The sequence below is a fragment of the Entelurus aequoreus genome, linkage group LG03, assembly GCF_033978785.1.
Source record: "Entelurus aequoreus isolate RoL-2023_Sb linkage group LG03, RoL_Eaeq_v1.1, whole genome shotgun sequence".
NCBI classification, from domain to species: domain Eukaryota; kingdom Metazoa; phylum Chordata; class Actinopteri; order Syngnathiformes; family Syngnathidae; genus Entelurus; species Entelurus aequoreus.
The window spans coordinates 90,972,248-90,996,862 of record NC_084733.1 but is presented as its reverse complement, the minus strand read 5'-3'; the positions used below and the strand labels follow the sequence as shown (position 1 = coordinate 90,996,862).

Sequence of the window (24,615 nt, the reverse complement as noted above, 5' to 3'; positions counted from 1 at the left end):
AAATAATGTGGCCGGGCCTGGAGTTTGACACGTGTGGTCTAAGAGGAGCATCATTTGAATTTCAAAATATGGAAAAAACTCCTAAAAATATGGGATTTCTGTACATAACAATAACTCGCCATCTACTCAATTTGATAACAGTTTATGGATTTAAGGAGATATTGCCAACATTTAAATACAAATAATTGAGGGCTCCGCCATGTAGATTATAGTTGAGATATTTTTCAAGCTGGCTGACATGTCTTCCTAGATGTTACAGAAAGTATGAGAATGTGTGAGCTGCTGCCTGCTCTTCTTTACTTATACAATTATCTCCTATTTGTCAAGATTTTTACAGAACGTTTTTTTTTTTTTGTTGCAAATGGAATAAGCGGTAGAAAATGGATGGATGGATGGAAATATATCTTTTATAAACTTGCCGCACTCCTTTAACGAGGCCACGCTGCCAGTGTTGCGGATGGAGGCTTGATCGTTGCAGGAACAGGTAAGACGCCCGCAAGGAAGGACAACAACTGGAATTCCCGGCAAAATATGGAAGGTCTGAAAGCTACGCGGGAGAGATATTTTGTGTACAAGCCAGCAACACGCCACGAAAAAGAGAAAATGGGGGCCTGGGACGTACAGCTAGGTCAAATGGGCTGGTGCTTGAGCTAATATTACTATCATTTTAATAATAAATACTGGTATCATATGTGTATACAGTGTTTCCCATAAACTGCCAAGATACCTGTGGCGGTGGGGGCGTGGCTATGGGCGTGGTCACCATGACATCTTCGAGTAATTTGCATAATTTACTACAATGATATGATTTTCTCTAAAAAGGCTCAAAAAATGTATACTTACTAATTAATAATAACAGTTTTGTTTTAAACGTCTATCCATCCATCCATTTTACAATATAATTACAACACTTTATGTACATATTTATATACAGATTTGAACAATAAGTTATTCACTGAAATATATTTATTAATTGTGGTGCTTACAAAAAATATATCTTATAAAATATAAAAGCTAAAATGTCTCTTAAAGCTCTGCCCCTTTAATTAGTGCATACTAAATAATTTAACTTTAGCCTACTACTACAACCATATTATGTACCAGCAACATAAAGTGAAACAGAGGCAGAGGTGTCCTGCCACAGTCAGTAGCAAATAAACAGAAAACAGTAGTGGTCAAATACAAATAAGGCAACAAGAGAAGTATCCTACACTTCTCTTTTGTAAAGTAAATATGAACAGCCTATATGGGCATCTACATCAACTATATGATTTTCCTGAGAAGCTGGACAGGACAAAAAAATAAATAAATAAATAAATTTAAAAAAAAAAAATTTTTTAATTTGTGGCGGACGTAATTCTTTCGTGGCGGGCCGCCACAAATAAATGAATGTGTGGGAAACACTGGTATATTATTGTATCTGCTGATATACAGTACAGGTCAAAAGTTTGGCCACACCTTCTCATTCAATGTGTTTTCTTTATTTTCATGACTATTTCCATTGTAGATTGTCACATCAAAACTATGAATGAACACATGTGGAGTTATGTACTTAACAAAAAAAGGGGAAATAACTGAAAACATGTTTTATATCCCACCCTTTGCTCTGATTACTGCTTTGCACACTCTTGGCATTCTCTCCGTGAGCTTCAAGCACACCTGTGAAGTGAACACCATTTCAGGTGACTACCTCTTGAAGCTCATGGAGAGAATGCCAAGAGTGTGCAAAGCAGTAATCCGAGCAAAGGGTGGCTATTTTGAAGAAACTAAAATAAACATGTTTTCAGTTATTTCCCCTTTTTTCTTGTTAAGTACATAACTCCACATGTGTTCATTCATAGTTTTGATGTGACAATCTACAATGGAAATAGTCATGAAAATAAAGAAAACACATTGAATGAGAAAGTGTCCAAACTTTTGGCCTGTACTGTAGTTCTGTTGTAGTTGTATTTTTTTCTTCCTAAAAATAAAAAAATTTATAAAAAGACAGATTTACGTGAAAATGCCAAATATCGGAGGCCAATAATCAAGTCGATCTCTAATGACTATTTCTAAAAAAGGCTTGATTTGACATTCCATGGAGTATGAGGTCACCTGTGTGAGTGCGCTGGTGTATCTTCAGGAAAAGATGGTTCTTGAAGACTTTGCCGCAGTCGTCACACCTGGCCTCCGTGTCGGGGTACTTCCTCCTCCTTCCTCTCCTCCCCAACTCTCCCCCTCCCGAAGCGTCGGCGCCCACCTTGAAGACGCTGTACTTCATCGGCGGGGTGATCTTGCGCCGCCTGCGTCGACTCGACCGATCTTCGCGTTCCGACGCTCCTTCGGCGCGGTCGTCTTCCTCTCCCGACTTACTCGTCGCCACCGTCGTCTTTGGCCGCGCCCTTTTGGTCCTCGGCGGCGCGGTCGGCTCTGGCTCCGCCCCCTCGCCGAGTCCGGGCAGCAGGGCCTCGACGAGGTCGCCCACCTGCAGCAGACGAGCGGCGGCCAGCAGCTGCCGGGTGCCGCCTTTCTCCACGCACACCTGAGCGCTGTAGATGAAGTCCAGCACGGCGCCGCACATGCTGGCCGCCACGCCGTCAAGCCGGCAGGTGGCGCCGCCACCGCCTCCATGGTCCTGGTTGGTAAAGAGCTGTGAGAAGTAGTCGCTGCTCGCCGCCAGCAGGGCCTTGTGCGCCCGGAAGTGCTCGTCCTCCACCATCAGTGTGATGTCGCACAGGACGTCGCGCTTCCTGAGACGGTCCAATTTACTCAAGATGCTGGTCTTGTGCGAGGAAGACGTGGCCGTCAGAGTCATCTTCCTCCCGGAAGGACTAAAAAAAAAAAAAAGAGAAAAGATTCACAACAATAAACGTGAACAAACTTTGCCATTACAAGTGATTGTTGTAAGGGTGAACATGTTCAACACCGGCTGTGAATGAATGATCAGTCATATATGGAGAACAGGTCGAATGCTGTGCTTCTTCCTACTCCTCTTCAGACATTGTGTAAACAGACAAAAACTATTACCAACAATCAGAAGCATTTAAGTCCCATCTTAAAACTCGTTTGTATACTCTAGCCTTTAAATAGACCCCCCTTTTAGACCAGTTGATCTGCCATTTATTTTCTGCTCTCCTTCGTGGAGAGGGGGGGGGGCACAGATTTGGTGACCACAGATGAGGCGCTAGCTGTCCAAAGTCGGGGCACAGGGTGGACCACTCATCTGTGTATCAGTTGGGGACGTCTCTGCACTGCTGACCTGTCTCCACTCAAGGTGATCTCCTGCTGGCCCCACTATGGACTGGACTCTCACTATTATGTTAGATCCACTATGGACTGGACTCTCACTATTATGTTAGATCCACTATGGACTGGTCTCTCACACTATTATGTTAAATCCACTATGGACTGGACTCTCACGCTATTACGTTAGATCCACTATGGACTGGACTCTCACACTATTATGTTAGATCCACTATGGACTGGACTCTCACACTATTATGTTAGATCCACTATGGACTGAACTTTCACTGTTATGTTAGATCCACTATGGACTGGACTCTCACACTATTATGTTAGATCCACTATGGACTGGACTCTCTCACTATTATGTTAGATCCACTGTGGACTGGACTCTCACACTATTATGTTAGATCCACTAGGGACTGGACTCTCGCTGTTATGTTAGACCCACTATGGACTGGACTCTCACTATTATGTTAGATCCACTATGGACTGGACTCTCACTGTTATGTTAGATCCACTATGGACTGGACTCTCACACTATTATGTTAGATCCACTATGGACTGGACTTTCACTGTTATGTTAGATCCACTATGGACTGGACTCTCACTATTATGTTAGATCCACTATGGACTGGACTCTCACTTTTATGTTAGATCCACTATGGACTGGACTCTCACTATTATGTTAGATCCACTATGGACTGGACTCTCACACTATTATGTTAAATCCACTATGGACTGGACTCTCACGCTATTACGTTAGATCCACTATGGACTGGACTCTCACACTATTATGTTAGATCCACTATGGACTGGACTCTCACACTATTATGTTAGATCCACTATGGACTGAACTTTCACTGTTATGTTAGATCCACTATGGACTGGACTCTCACACTATTATGTTAGATCCACTATGGACTGGACTCTCTCACTATTATGTTAGATCCACTATGGACTGGACTCTCACACTATTATGTTAGATCCACTGTGGACTGGACTCTCACACTATTATGTTAGATCCACTAGGGACTGGACTCTCGCTGTTATGTTAGACCCACTATGGACTGGACTCTCACTATTATGTTAGATCCACTATGGACTGGACTCTCACTGTTATGTTAGATCCACTATGGACTGGACTCTCACACTATTATGTTAGATCCACTATGGACTGGACTTTCACTGTTATGTTAGATCCACTATGGACTGGACTCTCACTATTATGTTAGATCCACTATGGACTGGACTCTCATTATTATGTTAGATCCACTATGGACTGGACTCTCACTATTATGTTAGACCCACTATGGACTGGACTCTCACACTATTATGCTAGATCCACTATGGACTGGACTCTCACACTGTTATGCTAAATCCACTATGGACTGGACTCTCACACTATTATGTTAGATCCACTACAGACTGGACTCTCACACTATACGACCTACCGATCTCAGGGCGGACACTCTAACCATCTGTTGACCGGTACCAGAAGTTGGTCGCCTCCATGTGCCACAGATGTTGTCAGAAACCGTGGTCATGCAACTAAATAAAAACCTACTCAGTGGTTAGAGTGTCCGCCCTGAGATGGGTAGGTCGTGAGTTCAAACCCCGGCCGAGTCATACCAAAGACTATAAAAATGGGAGCCATTACCTCCCTGCTTGGCACTCAGCATCAAGGGTTGGAATTGGGGGTTAAATCACCAAAAATGATTCCCGGGCGCGGCCACCGCTGCTGCTCACTGCTCCCCTCACCTCCCAGTGGGCAAACAAGGGTGACGGGTCAAATGCAGAGGACAAATTTCACCACACCTGGTGTGTGTGTGACAATCATTGGTACTTTAACTTTAAATATTAGTTAATTATTCCCAAGAAAGTTGAATCTGCAAGCCTTTCTTATACAGTACATTTGAGTTTTGTAAAGAAAGATGTCAACACTGCTATTTTTGTGTTTTATATTTCTTGACTTTCCGTAAAATAGTATCAAATTAAATTACTCCCCCCCAAATGTTCTGGCTTTGAAATACAACGTGCAGTGTCCCCAATGCATTTGTGTTTTTGATTGATTGATTGATTGTGTTATTAGTACAGTACAGTACATATTCCGTACAACTGACCACTAAATGGTAACACCCGAATACGTTTTTCAACAATTCATGGTATATTCATGTTCATTAAAATACAACTTCCATCCATCCATTTTCTACCGCTTGTCCCTTTCGGGGTCGCGGGGTGCTATTCGGGCGGAAGGCGGGGTACACCCTTATTTGAATAATTTTGAGGTTTACTCACATTTTTAAACCAACTGCTATTATTATGAACATAACTGTGCATAGAATATATCGTTTATTTTGAACAAAGCGCGACATTTTAATCATAAACCACGTGTTGGTGGCGTTACGTTTGTTAGCATTACCTCATAAAGTAGCTTCAATGGCTCCAAAGATCACTTGTACAAGTTCCTTATTCGACGGACTTATTACTATATACGACTTTATATTTGATAAGGTTCAGTTCAACCGACATTTATTATCCAAACACACTCAAAAACGTTCCAAACATTTTTAGTCAGGCACGTTAGAGGACGCCCTTCTACAGAAGGTGTTTGCAGCTAACTAGACGACAACGTTCAACTTGTCGGTGTTAAGCAAAGCAGCTACGCCGCGTCAAACAAAAACGCCCGCCGCTAGTTTCAAATAAAGTTAGCTAGGAGGAAACACTCACTTGGAGTAAAGCCGTGAAATGCCCACAAGACAGGCAAACGTTTGCTTCATCGAGCAGTAGCGAGCTGTTAGGACCTTTCCCGGTTCGGTCGTGTTCTCGCGAGAAGTGACGAGACGTGCGCAGACGCTGTCGAGCAAGAAGTAAACAGACGCAACTGTGAGGAGAACAAAGTGCGTCTGGTGAATCATTGCTTCTTAAACGCTGACGTAAGTGCGATTCATATATGTCATAATATACATTTTATGTCATAATATACATTTTATTTACATGCATTTGTCTTACTTCTGGTTTATTTGTACATATTTACTGTAACGTCCAGAAGAAGTGCACACATTAGGCAACATATGCTAACACAGCTAAACTTTTTATTTTATTTTTTTATTTTTTATTGAACAACAAATATATGGGTTATTATGGGCGTACTTGCCAACCTTGAGACCTCAGAATTAGGGGAGATAGTCAATCAATCAATCCAACCTGAGGGCACCACAGACTGTGGATGCGTTTAAAAACAGCTTAAAACCCTTATTGGCTGGAGCCCATCTCAGCTGCATTCGGGCGGAAGGCGGGGGTACACCCTGGACAAGTCGCCACCTTATCGCTACAGTCGTTTATAAAAATACCAAATGTGATCTCTTCTGTAGAGAACGGGGACATCTCCACGCCCTTGTCTCTCAGCCAATCTCTCATCCCCACCCAAAACACATTCCACACACAGATGATTGACATCCTCCACATGCACGTGTATCCTTGTTCCTCATTTCCGCACAACGAAGTCAAGTCAAGTCAACTTTATTCGGACTCAGCTCAGGTCAAAGGCCAGCGAGAAGAGGTAGGTCTTAAGAAGGGTTTTGAAGACCCCCAGGCTCTGGGCTGACCTAATGTGGAGGGGAAGTCTGTTCCAGAGCTTAGGGTCGGCAACGGAGAAGGCTCTGTCCCCTCTGGTCTTTAGCCTGGATCTGGGGACCGCCAACAGCAGTTGGTCAGCTGACCTTAGGGCTCTAGACGAGGTATGATGGTGCAGAAGCTCGGTCAGGTATTGTGGGGCCAGACCATTTAGGGATTTAAAAACAATTAAAAGTCATTTAAAATCAATGCGGTGACAGACAGGGAGCCAGTGGAGTGAGGCCAGGACTGGGGTGATGTGCTCACGTTTTTTGGTGCTGGTGAGGAGACGGGCAGGCGCATTTTGCATAAGCTGCAAACGGCGGAGTGTTGCCTGATCAATGCCAGCGTACAGTGAGTTGTTGTTGTCTAGCCGGTGTGTGATGAAGGCGTGGATAGCAGTCTCCAGGTCGCTCTGGGAGAGATAGGCCTTGGTCTTTGCTAGGGTTCTGAGCTGGTAAAAGCTGGTACTAACCACCGAGCTGACCTGTTTGGTGAATTTAAAGGCACTATCGAAGATCACTCCGAGATTTCTCACGGAGGACCGGATGTTTTCACCCAGAGGACCTAGAGCACTGACAAACGAGACTGGAGATGATCTCGGTCTTGCTCTCATTAAGGTTGAGGAAGTTAGCACTCATCCATGCTTTGATGTCAGTCCGACAGTCAAGCAGTGGCTGAAGTGCGACCTGTCCTGTGGCCTTAAGAGGTAAGTAGATCTGAACATCATCGGCATAACAATGGAATGAGACATTGTGCTTGACCAGGATTTCACCTTAACATAGTATGTACAGTAGGAAGAGTCTGGGATCTAGGATTGACCTTTGAGGAACACCACAGGTAAGGGGGGCCACCAAGGAGAGAAAGTCTCCTAGCTGCACAGAGAAACTCCGGTCAATGAACGCTTCCTCCCTCTTCGCCAATCACCTTACGGGCGTGGTGCGTTCACGACAATGGAAATTCTGAATATCACCCACTCAGGAACACAACATCAACCCCAGCAGGTCGTTACACTATCCCCCCCCCTTTCAAAGTCCCTCGTCCCCGAGGGGGACAACAAAATCTCTCGACTGGGCCTCAGCCTCCGGGGTATTGTCAGAGTAGCAGTGTTCCCCCCTGCCTGGGGAGGAAGTCACAGGAAGTGTTACAACTTGTGAAGTCCAGGACGAGGTCCCCGGAACGAAAGAACAAGACTCTCTAGTCCCTGGGTTTAGGCCCATTCTCTCCGGTAACGCCACTCCTAATCTTTGTGCCCGCCATTTGGAGGCGGCGGGTGTTCGACTCGATCCACTGCCTTTCCCACCCTGGGAGGAACCTTCCCGGTGGCTGGTAGCTGCAAAATTCATCTGGCGTGGACTGAAAAAGGACGTTAGGGAATGCCAGCGCTCGAAAGTGCGCTGCCACACCAGGGCTCCACTGGCACCGTTTACGGTTCCGCAACGCCGTTTTGACCATGTCAAAGTGGACCTGGTCGGACCGCTCCCATCTCCGCGCAGCTGCACATACCTCCTCACGATGGTCGACAGGACCACCCACTGCCCGGAGGCAGTAACTCTGACGTCAGCCACCTCCGCAGAGGTGGCTTGCGCTTTTATTGGGACGTGGGTTGCCCGTTTCCGAGACATCTCATCCGACCGTGGCTCCCAGTTCGCTTCTGAGCTCTGGGCTGCTGCGGCGGAGAGCTTGGGAGTGAAACTCCACCCGCAGGCCAATGGTATGTGTGAGGGGATTATGAAGGCAGTACTCAGGGCGTCCCTAAAAGACAGCTGTTGAGTTTAAAGAAAACAAAAAAGAAATATATATAAACTTTGTTAACAATGTGTGCAGGATGAATGGAGTGAAGGTGGTGGTGGTCGGAGCAGGTGTGGTTGGATTCTCCAGCGCCGTTTGTATCGCAGAGGCTCTCCCTGGCTGCTCCGTCACGCTCGTGGCCGACAGGTTCAGTCCTGACACCACAAGTGACGTCGCCGCTGGGATCCTGTTGACCCAGGACTTCCCAGGTACTTCACCCTCCACCCCACAAACACGAGGGCCAACTTTGTTATTATCAGTACTGGACATGATGTGTCTTCTAGATGTCCCGTTGGAAAGACAAAAACGTTGGTTACAGGACGGCTTTGATGAGCTGCTGTCCATCGCCCAGTCTCAGCACTCCTCCGAGGCTGGCGTCCTCCTCACTTCAGGGTATGTTCTGGGTCTTCTCACAATTCAGACATCAGCCTAAGTCCTTTCCAAAATGGTCCAGCTGTCAGATCTTCAAGGAAGCGCCCGCTAACAAGACTCCTTACTGGTCCGACATTGTGTTGGGCTTCCGGTTGTTGAGCGAGCGCGAGCTGAAACGCTTCCCGCATCACACCTTTGGTCAGGCCTTCACTACCATCAAGTGTGAATGTACCAACTACCTGCCTTGGCTCCTCAACAGGTAGGTCCCCCTCTCTTCAACTTTTACAATATATTGTGTCAATAATTGGAGCACCTGCTGTAATCAGGCAACTTATGCCAACATTACTTTTCAACATTACCTCAGCTAGCGACGTTAGCATAGCTCTGTTAGCTGCATGCTAACGTTAAACTTTGACACTTTAAAACGTGCCGGAAAAGCGGCAATTCGGGCAAATCTGGGCGATCCGTATCGCTGAGCATTCTCTCACGTGGCATGAACATATTGACTGAAGTGGTTGCTTCTATCCGACTAACTCGAAGGACCAAACATTGTAGTGACGTCTAGGACTGGTTTTGACACGAGTTAGCAGTCACTTCAGGACAGTCTCATCTGACTCTGGTTTCCATGGCAGCGGCCCCTCCGCTGGCTTATCTTGATGATTATTGCCAAATACCTCACACCCTCGTGTCCGGGTTCTATTGTGTGTCTCTTTATGTGTGTTACTTTAGAACTAACCATTTACAGTGATACCTAATCATTAGTTAGCATGCAGAAGTGTGACGGTAAGATGCCATCTTGGAGCGCTGCAGGAAACACCTTTACCTGCAAAACTGGGATCTCCTTTGGACCGCGAACACACCGTTACCACACTTTGTGCTACTACTGCTTCATACAAATACAAATACTAGTACTTTGTACAGTAACACTTGTAGGCATCATTAGGTACATTTGTACTAGTACTTTATACAGTAACACCTGAAGGCATCATTAGGTACATTTGTACTAGTAAAGTAACACCTAAAGGCATCATTAGGTACATGTGTACTAGTACTTTATACAGAAACACCTGAAGGCATCATTAGGTACATTTGTACTATTACTTTATACAGTAACACCTGAAGGCATCATTAGGTACATTTATACTAGTACTTTATACAGTAACACTTGAAGGCATCATTAGGTAAATTTGTACTAGTAAAGTAACACCTAAATGCATCATTAGGTACAGGTGTACTAGTACTTTATACAGTAACACCTGAAGGCATCATTAGGTACAGTTGTACTATTACTTTATACAGTAACACCTGAAGGCATCATTAGGTACATTTGTACTATTACTTTACAGTAACACCTGAAGGCATCATTAGGTACATTTGTACTAGTACAGTAACACCTAAAGGCATCATTAGGTACATGTGTACTAGTACTTTATACAGAAACACCTGAAGGCATCATTAGGTACATTTGTACTATTACTTTATACAGTAACACCTGAAGGCATCATTAGGTACATTTGTACTAGTACTTTATACAGTTACGCCTGAAGGCATCATTAGGTACATTTGTACTAGTACTTTATACAGTAACACCTGAAGGCATCATTAGGTACAGTTGTACTAGTACTTTATACAGTAACACACCTGAAGGCATCATTAGGTACATTTGTACTAGTACTTTATACAGTAACGCCTGAAGGCATCATTAGGTACAGTTGTACTAGTACTTTATACAGTAACACCTGAAGGCATCATTAGGTACAGTTGTACTATTACTTTATACAGTAACACCTGAAGGCATCATTAGGTACAGTTGTACTATTACTTTATACAGAAACACCTGAAGTCATCATTAGGTACATTTGTACTATTACTTTATACAGTAACACCTGAAGGCATCATTAGGTACATTTATACTAGTACTTTGTACAGTAACACCTGAAGGCATCATTAGGTAAATTTGTACTAGTAAAGTAACACCTAAATGCATCATTAGGTACAGGTGTACTAGTACTTTATATAGTAACACCTGAAGGCATCATTAGGTACATTTATACTAACACACCTGAAGGCATCATTAGGTACATGTGTACTAGTACTTTATACAGTAACACCTGAAGGCATCATTAGGTACATTTATACTAACACACCTGAAGGCATCATTAGGTACAGGTGTACTAGTACTTTATATAGTAACACCTGAAGGCATCATTAGGTACATTTATACTAACACACCTGAAGGCATCATTAGGTACATGTGTACTAGTACTTTATACAGTAACACCTGAAGGCATCATTAGGTACAGTGTGCTGCAATGCTAACATGTAGCCACCTGTGTGAAGGTATGTCTTATCCTCATAAAGGGGGCATGCTTGTGGGATTGCTATGATATGTGCTTATATTTGGCTGGGTCCATGTTAGTGAGTCGTCATGGCAGTTTGTGCTTGTTGTGTGGTCAGGTTCCAGAAAGCTGGCGGTCAAGTGCAGCGGACTAAAGTCACCGACCTCCGGGAGCTCGGCCTCCGCTATGACGTCATCGTCAACTGCTCAGGTCTGGGTTCTCGCTCCCTGGCGGGCGACGGCCAGGTGTACCCCGTCCGAGGCCAGGTCCTGCAGGTGGAGGCGCCCTGGCTGCAGCACTTCATCCGGGACGCGGACGGGAAGACCTACATCTACCCCGGCGCGCGCTACGTCACGCTGGGCGGCACCCGGCAGCAGGGCGACGAGCGCCCGATGCCCGACCCGGGAGAGAGCGACGCCATCTTGGAGCGCTGCTGCCGCCTGGAGCCCTCGCTGCGCAACAGTCGCCCGGCGGGCGTGGTGGTGGGGCTGAGGCCTGGCAGGAAGCACCCCAGGGTGGAGAGAGAGGTGGTGCACGTGAACCAGCACAGGAGCGTGCACGTGGTCCACAACTACGGCCATGGAGGATGGGGGGTGTCCTTGGCCTGGGGGACCGCTGTGGACGCCCTCACACTGATCAGGAAGTGTCTTCAGGACACACCTTTACCTGCAAAACTCTGATCTCCTTCAGACATTAAACACATCCTTTACACACTTTGTGCTATTACTGCTTCATACAAATACTAGCACTTTGTACAGTAACGCCTGAATGCATCATTAGGTACATTTGTACTAGTACTTTGTACAGTAACACCTGAATGCATCATTAGGTACATTTGTATTGGTACTTTGTACAGTAACGCCTGAATGCATCATTAGGTACATTTGTACTAGTACAGTAACACCTGAAGGCACCATCAGGTACATTTGTACTAGTACAGTAACACCTGAAGGCATCATTAGGTACATTTGTACTAGTACAGTAACGCCTGAATGCATCATTAGGTACATTACTACTAGTACTTTGTACAGTAACACCTGAAGGCATCATTAGGTACATTTGTACTAGTACAGTAACACCTGAAGGCATCATTAGGTACATTTGTACTAGTACAGTAATGCCTGAAGGCATCATTAGGTACATTTGTACTAGTACAGTAACGCCTGAATGCATCATTAGGTACATTTGTACTAGTACTTTGTACAGTAACACCTGAATGCATCATTAGGTACATTTGTACTAGTACAGTAACACCTGAAGGCATCATTAGGTACATTTGTACTAGTACTTTGTACAGTAACACCTGAATGCATCATTAGGTACATTTGTATTAGTACAGTAACGCCTGAATGCATCATTAGGTACATTTGTACTAGTACAGTAACACCTGAAGGCATCATTAGGTACATTTGTACTAGTACAGTAATGCCTGAAGGCATCATTAGGTACATTTGTACTAGTACTTTGTACAGTAACACCTGAATGCATCATTAGGTACATTTGTACTAGTACAGTAACACCTGAAGGCACCATCAGGTACATTTGTACTAGTACAGTAACACCTGAAGGCATCATTAGGTACATTTGTACTAGTACAGTAACGCCTGAATGCATCATTAGGTACATTACTACTAGTACTTTGTACAGTAACACCTGAAGGCATCATTATGTACATTTGTACTAGTACAGTAACACCTGAAGGCATCATTAGGTACATTTGTACTAGTACAGTAACGCCTGAATGCATCATTAGGTACATTTGTACTAGTACTTTGTACAGTAACACCTGAAGGCATCATTAGGTACATTTGTACTAGTACAGTAACACCTGAAGGCATCATTAGGTACATTTGTACTAGTACAGTAATGCCTGAAGGCATCATTAGGTACATTTGTACTAGTACAGTAACGCCTGAATGCATCATTAGGTACATTTGTACTAGTACTTTGTACAGTAACACCTGAATGCATCATTAGGTACATTTGTACTAGTACAGTAACACCTGAAGGCATCATTAGGTACATTTGTACTAGTACTTTGTACAGTAACACCTGAATGCATCATTAGGTACATTTGTATTAGTACAGTAACGCCTGAATGCATCATTAGGTACATTTGTACTAGTACTTTGTACAGTAACACCTGAATGCATCATTAGGTACATTTGTATTAGTACAGTAACACCTGAAGGCATCATTAGGTACATTTGTACTAGTACTTTGTACAGTAACACCTGAATGCATCATTAGGTACATTTGTATTAGTACAGTAACGCCTGAATGCATCATTAGGTACATTTGTAGTAGTACAGTAACACCTGAAGGCATCATTAGGTACATTTGTACTAGTACAGTAACGCCTGAATGTATCATTAGGTACATTTGTACTAGTACTTTGTACAGTAACACCTGAAGGCATCATTAGGTACATTTGTACTAGTACAGTAACACCTGAAGGCATCAGGTACATTTGTACTAGTACAGTAACGCCTGAAGGCATCATTAGGTACATTTGTACTAGTACAGTAACACCTGAAGGCATCATTAGGTACATTTGTACTAGTACAGTAACGCCTGAATGTATCATTAGGTACATTTGTACTAGTACTTTGTACAGTAACACCTGAAGGCATCATTAGGTACATTTGTACTAGTACAGTAACACCTGAAGGCATCAGGTACATTTGTACTAGTACAGTAACGCCTGAAGGCATCATTAGGTACATTTGTACTAGTACAGTAACACCTGAAGGCATCAGGTACATTTGTACTAGTACAGTAACGCCTGAATGCATCATTAGGTACATTTGTACTAGTACTTTGTACAGTAACACCTGAAGGAATCATTAGGTACATTTGTACTAGTACTTTATACAGTAACACCTGAAGGCATCATTAGGTACATTTGTACTAGTATTTTATACAGTAACACCTGAAGGCATCATTAGGTACAGTTGTACTAGTACTTTATACAGTAACACACCTGAATGCATCATTAGGTACATTTGTACTAGCACTTTATACAGTAACACCTGAAGGGATCATTAGGTACATTTGTACTAGTACTTTATACAGTAACACCTGAAGGCATCATTAGGTACATGTGTACTAGTACTTTATACAGTAACACCTGAAGGCATCATTAGGTACATTGGACACACCTGGGGTAAATGAAATGATTCTGATCCACGTTTTATCTTACAACCGCTACCATTTTTTCTTTCCTTGATAAAAGAACTGTGGAGGGGGGCGTGGTCTGCGGGCCTGTGTAAGGACCGGCCTCGAAGCCAGCGGCAGGTGAGTAGATTGCCCAGCTGGGGCCGGGTATATAATCACCCGTCGCCCTTATTAGCAGCAGCCGGCCCGAGACATGTTATTGGAGTTGGAGAGAGAGAGACACACACTGGCACGAGAGCCCGATATTCTGGATTCAATAATTGATTCCAAGTAGTATTTTCAAATTCTCTGCATAATGTACTAAAATGCCATTATGAGCATTGCATATGTCAAAATAAAAGACCTACTGTATTGTTTACTTGTTACAATACCATTTACAAAGCTAAAATCTACTCAAACGACCACTTTCCTTTTGCCAAAAATGGATTCCAAGTTATATTTTCGAATCAACACATCTTATCTCTGCATAATGTAATAGAATACCTTTACTTTGATATGACAATGAATCACAAATGTTTGACCGAATGGTTTTGCTAGTTAAATTAACAAAGTATAATAAAATGTTTTATGTATTATATATATCAGGGGTCACCAACCTCTTTGAAAGCAAGAGCTACTTCTTGGGTAGTGATTAATGCGAAGGGCTACCAGTTTGATACACACTTCAATAAATTGCCAGAAATAGCCAATTTGCTCAATTGACCTTTAACTCTATGTTATTATTAATAATTAATGATATTTACACTTAATTGAACGGTTTAAAAGAGGAGAAAACACGAAGAAAAAAATTGAAACATAGTTTATCTTCAATTTCGACTCTTTAAAATTCAAAATTCAACCGAAAAAAAGAAGAGAAAAACTAACTAATTCGAATCTTTTTGAAAAAATTAAAAAAATAATTTATGGAATATCATTAGTAATTTTTCCTGATTAAGATTAATTTTAAAATTTTGATGACATGTTTTAAATAGGTTAAAATCCAATCTGCACTTTGTTAGAATATATAACAAATTGGACCAAGCTATATTTCTAACAAAGACAAATCATTATTTCTTCTAGATTTTCCAGAACAAAAATTTTCAAAGAAATTCAAAAGACTTTGAAATAAGATTTAAATTTGATTCTACAGATTTTCTAGATTTGCCGGAATAATTTTTTTGAATTTTAATCATAATAAGTTTGAAGAAATATTTCACAAATATTCTTCGTCGAAAAAACAGAAGCTAAAATGAAGAATTCAATTAAAATGTATTTATTATTCTTTACAATAAAAAAATAAATTTACTTGAACATTGATTTAAATTGTCAGGAAAGAAGAGGAAGGAATTTAAAAGGTAAAAAGGTATATGTGTTTAAAAATCCTAAAATCACTTTTAAGGTTGTATTTTTTCTCTAAAATTGTCTTTCTGAAAGTTATAAGAAGCAAAGTAAAAAAATAATGCATTTATTTAAACAAGTGAAGACCAAGTCTTTCAAATATTTTCTTGGATTTTCAAATTCTATTTGAGTTTTATCTCTCTTAGAATTAAAAATGTCGAGCAAAGCGAGACCAGCTTGCTAGTAAATAAATACAATTAAAAAAATAGAGGCAGCTCACTGGTAAGTGCTGCTATTTGAGCTATTTTTAGAACAGGCCAGCGGGCTACTCATCTGGTCCTTACGGGCTACCTGGTGCCCGCGGGCACCACGTTGGTGACCCCTGATATATATATACCAGAGGTGGGACCAAGTCATTGCTTTGCAAGTCACAAGTAAGTCTCAAGTCTTTGCCCTCAAGTCTCGAGTCAAGTCCCGAGTCAAGACAGGCAAGTCCCGAGTCAAGTCCAAAGTCAAGACTAGAAAGTCTCAAGTCAAGTCCCAAGTCCTGCATTTTGAGTTTCGAGTCCTTTCAAGTCCTTTTAACCACAGACTAATAGTTTTACACAGATTGTGTATGCTTTTAAAACGCTGTATTTATTTATTAAAACAAGTGCATTTGAAATTGCAGGGAAAAAAAATAGTGCTGACATTGCAATTCATAATAGCACTATTAACCAGTCATTTTAATAGTTCAAACAATTTTAAACATTTAACTCATTCCTTTACAGAATAAACACATTTGCAAAAACAACATTAACATACTATTGGTTGTATTTTATGAAAATAACATTACCACAAAGTTGAGAAGGAGCAAAGATCTTCAATATTTGTATGTGAGAATCACAAAGAAATCTTCTGGGGGAGGATGACACCCCTACAGGGGTTTGGTTTACAAACTTTCAGCCCCACCTAAAACAAAATTCACCAGCCGCCACTGATTATGATGCATTCTCATTTTAGGCAAAGTATAAGACAATACTTTCTTAACAGTATAATTGTAACCAGGAATAAGTCTTCAAGTAACAATATTCAAATACTAACGTTGTTGGGTAAGACATAATTTGGTTTTATTCTGAATCCAGTGAAACAAATTGGTGGTTTTAGCTGATATAAAGACTTTCAGGTGTTTATATATGTTTAAGTATTTGGCAGACGCTTTTATCCAAAGCGACATACATAAAAAATAGATATAAAACAATCACTGTAAACATTATCATTTAAGGGAAGAATGTAATACAAAATATCAATACAAAGTGTCAAGTTTATTGGTTTTCTATTCATTTATTCTTTGTTTTTATTCAGTCATTGGTGTAGCATAATAGTGTTTTTAATATTATTTTTAATATTGTTTTTAATATTGTTTTCAACATGGCTGTGCAGCACTTTGGAAACATTCTTGTTGTGTAAATGTGCTATATAAATAAAGTGGATTGGATTGGATTGGATCAAGACAGAATAAACTCTCTGCTGCTGCAGTGTATAGGTCCCTAAGATATATAGATATCTAATGTATTCATACATTGTTTATGTAGGATATACGCATGTATATATAATCTAATCATATTGTTTCTTCAACTTAAAAATAGCTGACCGTTTTTTTCCCCCTTCTCTGGGATTATATTCCCAGTTTTGATCTCGGACGTCTGGTCACTTATAGCATATAAGAATATTATATTACTGTTAAGCAAACTATGAATAATAAAAACGCCAAAACATGTGTCTGTTATCATAGCTACACGTATGACAAAAAAAACGAGTGAAAATCAGTGGTATTCAGTGAGGTAAAATGAATTAAATGCTCTGACAGTTCATTGCTCCTGCCAAATGAATTGCACTGAGTGGAGCGGATCACCACTCCAAGATGGCGGCTCCGCGTCTCGTCTGCGCCAGTAGGCAGTAGCGCTCAATGCTGCGTACCCTTATAAGATGTCTATGGTTATAACGTTAGCAGTGAGTTTACAGCCTCACTGATTTAACTACACAGCAAATAAAAGTCATGTTACTTAGCCAATAAACGTTATCTTACATTCAAAACTTACCCTTCTTTGTGCAACTTCAAATGTCGAACGAAGTTGGAAGTTGTTGCGTCTCCGTCTGTAATATTCGAACTGCGTGATTTGCATACAGCAATTCGTTTTTTGTTGACCAAGTCGTAGTTTTTATACCCGAACGAAACCAACTTTGGCATAATTGTTTCTCACTGCCGCATTGTTTGACAACTCATGTTCGGTGGTTGTCCTGCAATTGGATTGGATGAGAGCTGTGGGATGAAAACAACGTAGATTTAATTTGATTGGCTGTTGTACTGACAGCACACACGCTGACAAGCAGCACACACGCTGATAGACAAAGACGTATAAAATGAAAGATACGGAGCGCTCCCAAATAACTTTTTAAGGTTTGGGTTTTGGGGAAAGTAGCAAGTCATGTCAAGTCAAAAGGCTCAAGTCCAAGTGAAGTCACAAGTCATTGATGTTAAAGTCTAAGTCGAGTTGCAAGTCTCTTTACATTTTGTCAAGTCGAGTCTAAAGTCATCAAATTCATGACTCGAGTCTGACTCGAGTCCAAGTCATGTGACTCGAGTCCACACCTCTGATATATACTGTATATGTATTGTGTGTTTGTATTTTGCCAACATGGTATTATATCATTTAACAAAATAGTCAAATTCAACACTCAACAATACGTTTTTAAAAAGGAAGGTGCAACAATGAGGAATATGTAAGAAATGTTTAAGAAAAAAAGTGTGAAAATGTAAACATAGAGAAACTATTTTCTGCAGGTTTAGAGCCAGGAAATAACGGCTGTGTAACATTATTTTGCCCTGTTATTCTTATTTAATTATGGAATATTTTTATGACCTACGGAAAATAAGGAGCATGATAGGTGATTAGATAGCCAGCCCCAGCTGGGCAATCTACTCTACCTGCCGCTGGCTTGGAGGCCGGTCCTTACACACCCCGCTCCGCGGCAGGCCCGCAGACCACGCCCCCCTCCACAAGATGAGTTTATTTTATTTTTTTAAACTGCCGGCTCCGAAAAACCCGAACAGTCATTTACAAACATAACTACAGCTTCTTCTTTTCTTTTAACCACCTGAAGAATAACAAGAACGTGTTATTTTTTTTAAAAAAGGCAGGAGTCCAGACTGGTAAAACATGTTTTTTAATTTCCCAACACTCAGCATCTATGATGACACACACACACACACACACATTGTCACCACTTTGTTGTAGTGCAAACACACACACACTTAAAGAAGTCATTCATGCATCTGTAGGCACAATTCGTGAGCTTGTCTTCCCTGCACTCACGGAGAACACGGCGGCCTCTCAGCGTCCAGGCGGTCACTGCTCAGGATTCCAAGCTGGCGGGAGGAAGTAAGACGTTCGTCGTTACCGTGGTCTTGGTTGTCGCCGCTTTCGTAACATCCCGAGTCGCGCGGGGAATCTCCCGCCAGGCCGAGCGTGTCCGCCGCCGCCGCCTTCTCCTGGCTGCCTCGCTCTGGGTCGCTGCTGCCTGCAGGACACAGCGCCGCCAGCAGAGGGCGGACTGTTACTGTTTGCAGTGTTTTTCCAACCTTTTTTGAGCCGAGGCACATTTTTTGCGTTGACAAAAAATCCCCAGGCGCACCAGCAACAGAAATCGTTAAAAAAAAAAAAACTCAGTTGACAGCAATAATAATAATATTAATAGATTGTATTTGTAAAAAGCACTTTACATTGAGCAGACAACCTCAACGGGCTAGAGTGTATTAAAAAATAATAAAAAGATGATAAAAATAAATAAAGAAATAAAACTAGAACAGCCTAATAGGTAGAATTAGTATGCATGTATCTAAAAAGAAGGGTTTTTAATATAAAAAAAAAAAGCATCCACAGTCTGTGGTGCCCTCAGGTGGTCAGGGAGATCGTTCCACAGACTGTTCGTAGTTTGGATGAGGTTAGCCTGTCCGGAGCGGAGGTGTCGTGTGGAGGATTTGCAGTAAAAAGTCGTTGTCGCAATTGTTGGGTATGACTTTAAAGCATAACCAAGCATGCATCACTATAGCTCTTGTCTCAAAGTAGGTGTACTGTCACCACCTGTCACATCACCCCCTGACTTATTTTGACTTTTTTGCTGGTTTCCTGTGTGTAGTGTTTTAGTTCTTGTCTCACGCTCCTATTTTGGTGGCTTTTTCTCTTTTTTTGTATTTTCCTGTAGCAGTTTCATGTCTTCCTTTGAGCGTTATTTCCCGCATCTGCTTTGTTTTAGCGAGCAAGAATATTTCAGTTGTTTTTATCCTTCTTTGTGGGGACATTGTTGATTGTCATGTTCGGATGTACTTTGTGGAACGCCGTCTTTGCTCCACAGTAAGTCTTTGCTGTCGTCCAGCATTCTGTTTTTGTTGACTTTGCAGCCAGTTCAGTTTTAGTTTCATTTTGCATAGCCATGCCTAAACTTCAATGGCTTTTCTTAGCGGCACTCGCCTTTTGTTTTTTTTATTATATTTCATACTGTCATTGCTCAAAAAATAATAATGAATCAAAATCAATGTTGTTATGAATTATTAACCTATGGAAGTCTGTAAAGATTCACATCAAATATTTCACTGAAATTTTTTTGGGGGAAAATATTGCAAATTTTTTGTGTTTATATATATATATATATATATATATATATATATATATATATATATATATATATATATATATATATATATATATATATATATATATATATATATATATATATACATGCTGTCATTCCTCAAAAAATAATGAATAAAAATCAATGTTTTTATGAATTATTGACCTATTTAAGGCTCCAATTACTTCACATCAAATATTCCACATGGGGGGTTGGGGGGATATTGAATATGTTGCGTTTTTGCCATTAAAAACAGGGTTTTCTTTAAGAAAAAGACATAAAACATTTTTTTTTTAAATTAATTAAAAAAAAAAAAAGTAAATCAAACTTCATATCAACCGATCTGAATTTGAAAAAAAAAATCAAAAAATTGTTATATATATATTTTTTTTTTTTAAATCTTTGACTTATTTTTAACACTTTTATGAGTGGGACCCTTTTGGATCCCCAAGTATTTTAGTGTGATTTTTTAAATTTGATTTCATACTGTCATTGCTCAAAAAATAATAATGAATCCAAATCAATGTTGTTATGAATTATTAACCTATTGAAGTCTGTAAAAATTCACAACAAATATTTCACTCAAATATTTTTAGGGGAAAATATTGCAAAATTTTTGTGTTTATATATATATATATATATATATATATATATATATATATATATATATATATATATATATATATATATATATATATATATATATATATATATATATATATATATATATATATATATATATGCTGTCCTCGAAAAATAATGAATTAAAATCAATGTTTTTATGAATTATTTACCTATTTAAGGCTCCAATTACTTCATATCAAATATTCCACATGGGGGTTGGGGGGAATATTGAATATGTTGCGTTTTTTAGCCATTAAAAAAAAGGGGTTTTCTTTAAGAAAAAGACATAAAATATTAAAAAAAAATTTTTATCAAAAAAGTCAAATAAAAAAAGTTAATCAAACTTCATATCAACCGACCTGAATTTGAAAAAAAAAAAATATTTTTTTTTATGTATATATATATTTTTTTAAATCTTTGACTTATTTTTAACACTTTTATGAGTGGGACCCTTTTGGATCCCCAAGTATTTTGGTGTGATTTTTTTTTATTTGATTTCATACTGTCATTGCTCAAAAAATAATAATGAATCCAAATCAATGTTGTTATGAATTATTAACCTATTGAAGTCTCTAAAAATTCACAACAAATATTTCACTGAAATATTTTTAGAAGAAAATATTGCTAATTTTTTTGTGTTTTTATATATATATATATATATATATATATATATATATATATATATATATATATATATATATATATATATATATATATATATATATGTATATATATGTGTGTGTATTTTGGTTTAACATGTATCGCCATGTGGACTCTAGCCCCTCCCTAAGCCCCGCCTACCGTCATATTCCTGCAGCAGCTCCACGGCGGTGAGCAGCACCGCCCGGTGTCGAGGGTCCTTGATGTGCAGCTCGTCCAAGTCCTCCTCCTCCAGCAGCTTGAAGGTGTCCAGGTCGTCGTAGCCGTTGAACAGGAAGGTGGGGAGGTGCTCCTGAGGGTGGGGGAGGGGTTTGGAGGATTATGCAAATGAGCGCTGATGACGACGACGACGGTGACGAAGAGGATTACTTTGAGATGGACGCGCTCCAGCAGCTCCTCCACGGACGAGGCCTTGGGCTGCCGGGCCTTCCTGCGCCGCCGCGTCTTCTTGGGCTTGGCGTGCTCCTGGTGGAGGACATCCACGTAGATGAACTTGAAGGTGCCCACCTGGCCCTTGAGCAAGCCCATCCACGTGCCCGCGGGCGGCGTGCTGATCACGTCAATGACGTCGCCGCTCTGCAGGGGGGGAGAAGGCCGAGCATGAGCGTCCGTCGCGGGCCTTGGCCCTGAAAGGGGTGTTTTACCTTCAGCTTGAGGGCGTCTGCGTCGTACGGGCTGGGCGTGAAGTCGGTGTGGACGCGAGCGCGGCCGCAGAACGGACCGCGGTACGGCGGCTCGTCTTCCTCGCCGTCCTCCGACTTGACGCTCTCTCGGTTGCTGTTGGACGAGTCGGTGGTGCTCGCCGTCCGACCGCCTGTTCCAAGAACCACAATCTTACTTATAATGCTACAATCATCACTTTAGAGTAGTCTGTGTGCAGCACAAGGGTGTCCACATTTTTTCCACTGAAAAATTAAATCATGCAGGGGCCATTTTCATATTTTTCATTTTCAAAAGCAGTACAATATATACTTTTTTTTTTTAACCTTTTGGGCTCTTTTCAATTTTGGTCCCGGGCACCCAAAAGGGTCTCAGTCATAAAAATGGTCAAAATAAATCAGATATTATTTTTATGTCTTTACTTTTGTCATTAAATCTCTAGATCCGGTTTATCTGTTGATATAAAAAAAAAAAATATATATATATATATATATATATATATATATATATGTATGTATATGTATATGTATATATATATATATATATATATATATATATATATATATATATATATATATATATATATATATATTAAATTTTTATGCCCTTTTTGTAAAGAAAATCATGTTTTATGGCAAACGCACAAAATGTGCAATATTCTCTCCCCCAAAAATGACAAAGTGAAATATTTGATGTGAAGAAATTGTAGCCTTAAATAGCTTATTAATTCCTAACAACAGTTTGATTCATTATTATTTTTTGAGCAATGACAGTATGAAATCAAATTAAAAAAAATCACACTAAAATGCTTGGGGACCCAAAAGGGTCCCACTCGTAAAAATGTTCAAAATAAGTCATACATTGAAAAAAATAAAATCTTTTCAACTTCAGATCAGTTTATATTAAGTTAAAATAAAAATGTTTTATATTTTATGCTCTTAAGTTAACGAAAACCCTGTTTTTAATGGCAATTAAACATTCCCCCCCCCCCAAAAAAAATGTCGAATAGGAGCCTTAAATAGGTCAATAATTCAAAACATTGATTTTAATACATGAATTTTTTTTTACAGTATATTATATATATATATATATATATATATGCAATGCTATGTCTAGCATTAAAAGATTACAGATGGTACAAAATGCGGCTGCTAGACTTTTGACAAAAACAAGAAAGTTTGATCATATTACGCCTATACTGGCTCACTTGCACTGGCTTCCTGTGCACCTAAGATGCGACTTTAAGGTTTTACTACTTACGTATAAAATACTACACGGTCAAGCTCCTGCCTATCTTGACGATTGTATTGTACCATATGTCCCGACAAGAAATCTGCGTTCAAAGAACTCCGGCTTATTAGTGATTCCCAGAGCCCAAAAAAAGTCTGCGGGCTATAGAGCGTTTTCTATTCGGGCTCCAATACTATGGAATGCCCTCCCGGTAAAAGTTAGAGATGCTACCTCAGTAGAAGCATTTAAGTCTCATCTTAAAACTCATTTGTATACTCTAGCCTTTAAATAGACTCCCTTTTTAGACCAGTTGATCTGCCGTTTCTTTTCTTTTCTTTTCTACTCTGCTCCGGGGTGGACCGCTAGCCTGTCCATCAGATGGGGACATCTCTACGCTGCTGACCCGTCTCCACTCGGGATGGTTCCCGCTGGCCCCACCATGGACTGGACTTTCGCTGATGTGTTGGACTTTCACAATATTATATCAGACCCACTCGACACCGAGGATGTCGTTGTGGCTTGTACAGCCCTTTGAGACACTAGTGATTTAGGGCTATATAAATAAACATTGATTGATTGATTGATATATATATATATATATATATATATATATATATATATATATATATATATATATATATATATATATATATATATATATATATATATATTTATTTTTTTTAATTACTTTTTTTAATGAATTTTAAAAAAAATCTCTATATCCGGTTTATCTGTTGATATAAAAAAATATATTTATATTTTTATGTTTTATGCCCTTTTTGTTAAAGAAAATCTTATTTTTATGGCAAACGCACAAAATGTGCAATATTTCCCCCCCAAAAATGACAAAGTGAAATATTTGATGGGAAAAAATAGGTTATTAATTCATAACAACATTTTGATTCATTATTATTTTTTGAGCAATGAGATTATGAAA

The 24,615-nt window shown here is 40.2% G+C and overlaps 3 protein-coding genes across 9 annotated transcripts in view; 1 reads left to right on the top strand and 2 right to left on the bottom strand.

Moving 5' to 3' along the window:
* LOC133647089 (zinc finger and BTB domain-containing protein 24-like) overlaps nucleotides 1–6,106 on the bottom strand; it is a 32,564-nt gene extending 26,458 nt beyond the window's left edge. For 3 of the 4 annotated variants that reach the window (XM_062043188.1, XM_062043187.1, XM_062043186.1), the window contains exons 1-2: nucleotides 5,953–6,106; nucleotides 2,095–2,810 (exon numbers count right to left, since the gene is read on the bottom strand). In XM_062043188.1, coding sequence (XP_061899172.1) covers nucleotides 2,095–2,810; nucleotides 5,953–6,002 — 766 coding nt within the window. In that variant the 5' untranslated portion in view covers nucleotides 6,003–6,106. Of the gene's footprint in view, nucleotides 1–2,094; nucleotides 2,811–5,644; nucleotides 5,844–5,952 lie in introns of those variants that run through there. The other variant, XM_062043189.1, reaches the window with a different exon arrangement.
* Nucleotides 5,459–12,070, top strand: LOC133647090 (D-aspartate oxidase-like). Its single transcript, XM_062043191.1, has 5 exons — nucleotides 5,459–6,158; nucleotides 8,665–8,837; nucleotides 8,913–9,021; nucleotides 9,083–9,259; nucleotides 11,458–12,070. The coding sequence occupies exons 2-5, from the start codon at nucleotides 8,666–8,668 to the stop codon at nucleotides 12,017–12,019; spliced, it is 1,020 nt and encodes a 339-aa protein (XP_061899175.1). The 5' UTR covers nucleotides 5,459–6,158; nucleotide 8,665; the 3' UTR covers nucleotides 12,020–12,070.
* Nucleotides 12,071–19,024: 6,954 nt separating this feature from the next.
* LOC133645858 (SAM and SH3 domain-containing protein 1-like) overlaps nucleotides 19,025–24,615 on the bottom strand; it is an 81,686-nt gene continuing 76,095 nt past the window's right edge. For all 4 annotated transcript variants that reach the window (XM_062040770.1, XM_062040771.1, XM_062040774.1 and 1 more), the window contains 4 exons: nucleotides 22,433–22,602; nucleotides 22,158–22,364; nucleotides 21,930–22,080; nucleotides 19,025–19,394 (listed from right to left, as the gene is read on the bottom strand). In XM_062040770.1, the coding sequence (XP_061896754.1) occupies nucleotides 19,186–19,394; nucleotides 21,930–22,080; nucleotides 22,158–22,364; nucleotides 22,433–22,602 (737 nt within the window). In that variant the 3' untranslated portion in view covers nucleotides 19,025–19,185. The remainder of the gene's footprint in view (nucleotides 19,395–21,929; nucleotides 22,081–22,157; nucleotides 22,365–22,432; nucleotides 22,603–24,615) is intronic.

What these genes read in the sequence shown, in the direction of transcription:
- LOC133647090 (XM_062043191.1), top strand. Translation starts at nt 8,666, where the DNA reads ATGAATGGAGTGAAGGTGGTGGTGGTCGGAGCAGGTGTGGTTGGATTC. An exon ending in GTTGACCCAGGACTTCCCAG is followed by an intron (nt 8,838 to 8,912) that starts GTACTTCACCCT and finishes TGTGTCTTCTAG; the next exon opens with ATGTCCCGTTGGAAAGACAA. An exon ending in GGCGTCCTCCTCACTTCAGG is followed by an intron (nt 9,022 to 9,082) that starts GTATGTTCTGGG and finishes AAAATGGTCCAG; the next exon opens with CTGTCAGATCTTCAAGGAAG.